General features: G+C 39.4%; 2 protein-coding genes across 2 annotated transcripts; both read right to left on the bottom strand.

The window, feature by feature from the left end:
- Positions 1-1,313: 1,313 nt before the first annotated feature.
- On the bottom strand, positions 1,314-1,790 carry LOC141700100 (calcium-binding allergen Ole e 8-like). The gene has a single exon (XM_074503875.1). It carries the CDS (start codon positions 1,788-1,790, stop codon positions 1,314-1,316), a length of 477 nt encoding a protein of 158 aa, XP_074359976.1.
- Positions 1,791-2,150: 360 nt separating this feature from the next.
- On the bottom strand, positions 2,151-4,707 carry LOC141700099 (uncharacterized). Its single transcript, XM_074503874.1, has one exon. It carries the CDS (start codon positions 4,573-4,575, stop codon positions 2,530-2,532), a length of 2,046 nt encoding a protein of 681 aa, XP_074359975.1. The 5' UTR covers positions 4,576-4,707; the 3' UTR covers positions 2,151-2,529.
- Positions 4,708-6,593: the final 1,886 nt, after the last annotated feature.

A 6,593-nucleotide genomic window follows, 5' to 3' on the forward strand; every position in this document is an offset into this window, starting at 1 on the left:
AGAGTGTTGTGTCTAAGAGTTCAGCAGAGACTGAATATAGAGCTATGTCTGCAGCAGCTTCAGAGATAACTTGGCTTGTGAGATTACTATCAGAGTTAGAAGTCACTAATCTACCACCAGTGATACTACATTGTGATAACCAAAGCGCCATACACATTGCTAAGAATCCGGTGCAACATGAGAGAATAAAACATATTGAAATCGATGTTCATTTCATTAGAGACAAGGTGCTGGAGGGTTTAATTCAACTCACTTACTTGCCTACTGCAAATCAGATTGCACATGTGTTTACTAAAGTACTACCTTCAACTCAGTTCAAGGAACTACTTAACAAACTAGGAATGTCATAATGTCATTCCAGTTTGAGGGGGACTGTTGAGAGTACTGAAAAATGTGAAGATGCCAGCTCAGCTCTATAATCTGACTCAGCATGCCACGTCATCAGAATGCCAGATATAGAAGTTAGTTACAACAGAATCAATCATCTCCACTCACTCTTTCTCTCTCTGAAGACATATATTAGACACATTAGCTAGTTAATCATTTTTCAGTTTTACTACTATATTTTTTCTCATTCTTCTTCTTCAAGAAACATGTAAACAGTAATCAGTAATGCTTCTGTAATCAGTAGATTGATTTACAAAGATGTTCATAGTTAAGTTCATTCCGCATTATTCAATCTTGTTACAATAACAAGTTTGAAGATTTTTTTTACAAGAACCCTTCAAAGTTCTTATCGGAAACAACATGATTTCTGCTATGGCATGCATAACAGCAAGAACACTTAACATTTTCAACAGGGATCATAGTACTTGCAGGCTAACCACAATGAATACATGTTTGTTTTAGTTCCGTCAAGTGAATATGTCTTTTTAAGTTGACATGTGAAAGGAACTAGGAATTTCGGCAGCATTGCAATATGTTCAATGTATTTAGAATGCAAGTAATTCATAGATACAAGGCCAAATCCTGCCGGATAATTCAGATCACACCATATTTTCAGACTTTTTGTCTAGCTCCTAAAATAAACAAGAAATTTTCCGTGTTGCTCAACCACCTTGTTAAACATGCTTCCTGATCTTGAGAATACAGATATATAATCAAGAATTGCATTAATAAAGAATATAAAACAAGGAAAGAATATACAAGAACATATATACTACACAGTTGGGGCAAACGGTACTCAAAATTGTACCTCAGAATTATTAAACCAAAATTTTAATCACATGTTTGAAAACACACATATTTGTGTTAACCACCTCGTTAAACTTTTAATAGAAATTCTAATCCACAAATATCATAAAAAAATAATTCTAATTAGCCTGACTCATCATAGTTTTAAACTCAGAAAAATTTACAAAACCATCCCCATCAGAATCAACTGATGTAATCATCTTAACACAATCCTGTTCCGTGCACTTCTCCCCAAGCTTTGTCAAAATCTGGTGCAGTTCCGACGAAGAAATAAGTCCATTCCTATTAATATCATACATATCAAAAGCTTCTCGTAACTCGCCTTCTCCATTATCACTTCCAGCTGAGCAAAACTTTGCAAACTCATCCAGACTAACGAATCCGTCTTTATCAGTATCGATTTCTTCCATCATGCGGGTGATTTCCTCAGCTGAAGGCGTACTGCCAAGGGTTTTAATCACCTCGCTGAGCTCTTCAGCAGAGAGTTGGCCATCATTGTTCGCATCGAAACGTTTGAAGGCACGCTTGATTTCGTCAAGGTCTTGGAGGTAAAGAGAGGAGAGTGCCGGCGATTGCTCGGATTTGGAGGTCTCCATGGTTTGGTAGGGTTCGTGAAGGCAATGAAGAAGAGAGGATGTAGAATGAGAAATATTGGTACTTATGGAAAGTATGGTCGTTATTTTTCGTTATTTTTGGAAAGAGAGGATGACCTCACAAGTGGTTGTGGCGGTTGAAGATAGAGAGATATATAACTAATATTTGGGTAAATGACTACTTGATATATAAAAGATTCATACATAAATATTAGCTTTTAAAATTTATTTAAATTTTTCAGTACAGAATTTCATAATATATTATTTCAAAATTTGTACACTATATCTACTTGCAAATGTAGCTTAATATTTCTTTTTAATATGTTACTCATATTTGTTATAGGTATTTCTTAAATATACAAAATTGTTAAGGCCAAATTCTTGCATTTTAAATACAGTTGAGATGCTCTCGTATGGTTCTGCTACACAGCAAAGTCTGCAATACATGAAAGATTACACTCCCACTTCTCTTCGGGATACAAGACTCTACAAAAAATTATATCTACCTCCAATTTCTCGATAAGAATTCAAACTTTTCATGCGACAAACATTATGTAGCACGCACCTTTGCAGATGATGATGGGCTGATGACCACAATCATTCTGACGAAGATCCAATGCTTCATTGCTATAAATTCACCAATCCAGTCGAAGGAAGACTAAAGAACCTTTATGTTTTTATCTTTCTTACACTAGCTCCTCAAATCCAAATATTGTCAAGATTCTTATGTAGGCATTATCGCTTAATTCTTTTCATGCACTACTGAATCCTCCACAAAAGATCTATTCCGTACATTTACATGCAATTTGTCCAGAATCCTCCAAGACACGGCATCTGGTGTCCGGCCATTCTTTTTCATTTCTCCCATAATTCTGTACACTTCTTTCTTCTTACCCAACTTACAAGCAGTATCCATTAGAATATTGTAGCTCACAGTATTTGGATTAATCCCACAGTCAACTAACTCATATATAAAATCACACGCCTCATCAAACTTTCCAGCGTTGCAAAACCCTTTAAGGATAGCCGCATAGACAAAATTATCATGAATCTTGGAGGGCCACACAACATTGTCCCAAAAACTCTTAGCCTCGTCTACTTGGTTAGCATTGAACAATCCATCAATTACTATCGTCCAAGTAATACTATCAGCAATTACACCACCACTCACCATGCTGTTAAACAGATTCATTGCTTCTTTTGTCCGGTCTAATTTAAACAATCCACGAAGAACTGCATTATAAGTCACAACCCCAGGTACAAAACCGTTTTTAGGCATAACATTATGTAATATATTAAGAGCTTCTTCAGTTCTTCCGAGACGTAACAAACCACATATGACGGTGGTAAAGGTCACAGCATCAGGACTGCAAAATTTTCCCGCCATCATATCACACAACACTTGTAATGGCTCCTCAATCCTTTCCATCTTGCAGAAACCATGAATTACAGTGTTGAGGGTAATCACATCAGGCTTGCACTCCGTTTGGAGCATATAAACAAGAACATTCAGAAGCTCAGTCGGGTTATTCACAAGGCAAAGAGCTTTTAGATAAATATTGTAAATCCTAATGACATCCACGCCTTTCTTCTTCAACATGATCTCAAGAACTTTCCTCGCCTTTCCAATATCAGACTCTCGACAAAGACCCTCCAACAAAACTTTATACGTAAATTCTGAAGGCAAGTATCCAACTCCATTTCCCTCTTCCAACAACTGATGAGCCCTCATACATCCACCAGTTTTACTAAGCCCGTGTATGATAGCATTATAAGAAACAAAGCTGGGCACATATCCTCTCTTCCTCATTATATATGTAATCCTAGACGCACTGTGATACTTCCCATTTTTACACAACGAATTAATAATCTCCCCGTAAGCAAACTCTTCGCACACATTCTTCCCTTGAGGCATATTTTCCGCAATTTCAAACACCTCACTAAACAACCCTTCATTACACAAACACTCAACTAAATTCCCAAACGCCAAATTATTAACACTAACGTCATCCCCATCCCCCATTACTCCCCAAAGCTTCGCCATCAACTCCTTCCACTCATTCCCCTTCTTCCTAACAACCCCGCAAATCAACACACTATACGTAAGCGAATTAGGCCTCACATTATTCTCCCTCATTTCATCAAACACCTTATACGCATCCCCAATCTCCCCAACTTTACAATACCCATTAATCAAACTAGTATACGAAACCACATTCGGAGAATGCCCTCTTCTTATCAGATTGAAAACCAACCTATGCGCATCACGCACCCTCAAAACCCCACAAAACTGATCAATCAACCGATTATAATTACACAAAGACGCCACAAAATGCGGCTTAAACTCAACCAAACGATTGAAAACAAACAATGTAGCTTCCGGGTTTCGATAATCGAGTAATCTGGCAATGATGACATTACAAGTACGTTCATCAGGAACAGCATAAGCAGAAGTAACAAACATAAGAAATCGATGATGAGCTTCGGAGAAGCGATTAGAATCGCATAATGCATGAATAATGGAGCTGAGATTGAGTGAGGTGGGGTGGTAGTTTTGAAGACGGAGGTGATCAATAAGGCCAAGAGCTGCGTCGACATTGCGGTGAGTTGTGCAGAGCTCGTGGATTTTTTTGGTCCAGTAGGCGGGGGTGTTGGTTATGTTAATAACAAGGTTTTGTTGTTGTTGTTGTTGTGTGTGAAATGAGTGTGTGGAGAAGAAAAGTGAGTGCATGTGTGGGAGTGATTTCATTGTTGTTGTTTTAAGTGATTGGGGTTTTGAGAGGAACATGTTTTGAGATGTTTTAGCATGGTTTGGTTAGAGTCGAGGGTGATTATGATTTTTGAACGGGCATCAGGAGTGAGGGAGAGCCCCGCTACTCACACCCGCCTTGTCCAGGTTCGAAAACTCGAATAAAATTCAAACTCAGTATTCCGTAAAAAGAACGAGAGAAATATGCTGTATTCCATAAAATATTGGGTCATTGTATTGTTCTTAACGTGGGGCTGCAGAATATAAGTCCTTTTTGGCTGATTCCGATTAATTTTTTCCCTAATTTTATAAGCAAGGACATAACACCCTTCCAAATTTTTTAAATTTAGAATTTCTTTTCTCATAGCCTTTTGGAACACCGGTACAAGATAATTGCAAATATTATAAGAAGCTAGGAAAGATTATCAGTTGAGCTAATAGATTGTAGGAGTTTTTGCATTTTTTTTTCTTCGAGTGATCATAACTTCATTACCCCTCCGAATGACAAATATTGGAATATACTAAGTCAAGAGCCACTCCAAAAGAGTCCTAATATATTCCTCAAAAATATTATTAAAAAATAAATCTTAGTATTTTAGGATATTTTATTATAATTCAACTCCAACAACATTCCTTATAAGTGAATCTTATTAATATTTTATTATTATATTTAAACTCTAGTTATGCATTTGAAGTGGAGAAGGAGAGAGAACTGATTGGGCATTGAATGCACATCCATGTCGGCCCCATATGCGGCCGGACCAAGCAGAAGGAAGCTGTAGAGTGTAAGATTTTTTTGGAAGGAGTTTAAAGCCGCCGCGTGCCAAGATTGGCTTGCCTGCTCCTGGTTGAATTCCAGGCCATACCGGGTGTTGACGGAGGAATCTGGTAACAACAAAGATTGAGGTTTTTCGCCGGAATTAAGATCTATAACGGTGGTTCTTCGCCGGAAAATCAAGCGGTGTGTGGTGGTTTGTGGTTGTTTTAGGCTGAGATTGATTAGAGTAAGTGGTGGCTCTCTTATCAGCTCTCAACTTTTTATCCTCTCAATGTGCCTACGTACACTTTATATAGGGATCAAATCTGACGTAGTTCTTGTGGAACATTAATCTAATGGACTTAGACTTCTTATCCCTAGGCCCGGTAGAAGCCCATCCAGAATCTATCTTCCGCTAGCTTTAGGAATGTCCAACTATGAGGCCCAACCGCGAAGGCCCAAGGCTCATCCGTAATCGCAGGACTTCACGGATAGTGCAGCTCCCTGCGCAAGGAAAACACCCCGCTACAGCTATCTCCCTTGAGCTACGAATGCAGGTATAGCCACGGTTCACCCTAAGTGCCGGACACATCCCTGTCCCCCGAATGAGGATAACCCACTAGATAACATGACAGGTGATCCCAAGCTTTTGGGTGCAAAGTGCAGGATGACTCCAAAGTTCTCCAACGAGGACACCCGTTGAATACAAGAACAGAGTTCCCAAAGCACACACCAATGTTAACCCCGCATCCCCAACGAGGACACCCGTTGAATACAGGAGGAGGCCTTCAATCATTAGGCATACCCCTGGAGGCCTTCAAGTTTTTCACGGAAATCCCCCTCCCTGACCGTCTCAAGGAGGGAATTCTTCAAAGAGTACCTGCAACAAATACGTTAGTAAAAATAATCTCTACTGCTCCTCTTCATGCAAGCTTTATCCCAAAGTCACCATACAGGACGCGTCCTAAGACCCTGGGCGCGTCCTCCCCTTTATGAAGCCAGTAGCATTTCCTCAACAGTTGTTTCTTACAGCATGCCACGGCGACAAGACGCGTCCTGATAGATACGTGTGCGTCCTCCAGCCTCCATTGCCAAAAGACCACATTTGCCAAGTAATTTCCCCAATATTGACGTGTCCACAACACATGGGCGCGTCCTTTCCCAATCATGCACTCCCAAGCTTCGCTATCACCAGACCATAAAACATCTCCTCAAATGTAGGCGCATCTTCTGTGCCTGGACGCGTCATCACCTTCTACAATACAATACCGATTTTGACTTTACTTAATTCCATTTGACC

The sequence above is a fragment of the Apium graveolens genome, unplaced genomic scaffold (assembly GCF_009905375.1).
Source record: "Apium graveolens cultivar Ventura unplaced genomic scaffold, ASM990537v1 ctg1772, whole genome shotgun sequence".
Taxonomy (NCBI): domain Eukaryota; kingdom Viridiplantae; phylum Streptophyta; class Magnoliopsida; order Apiales; family Apiaceae; genus Apium; species Apium graveolens.

Coding starts and splice junctions, on each gene's coding strand:
- LOC141700100 (XM_074503875.1), bottom strand. CDS start 1,790: ATGGAGACCTCCAAATCCGAGCAATCGCCGGCACTCTCCTCTCTTTAC.
- LOC141700099 (XM_074503874.1), bottom strand. CDS start 4,575: ATGTTCCTCTCAAAACCCCAATCACTTAAAACAACAACAATGAAATCA.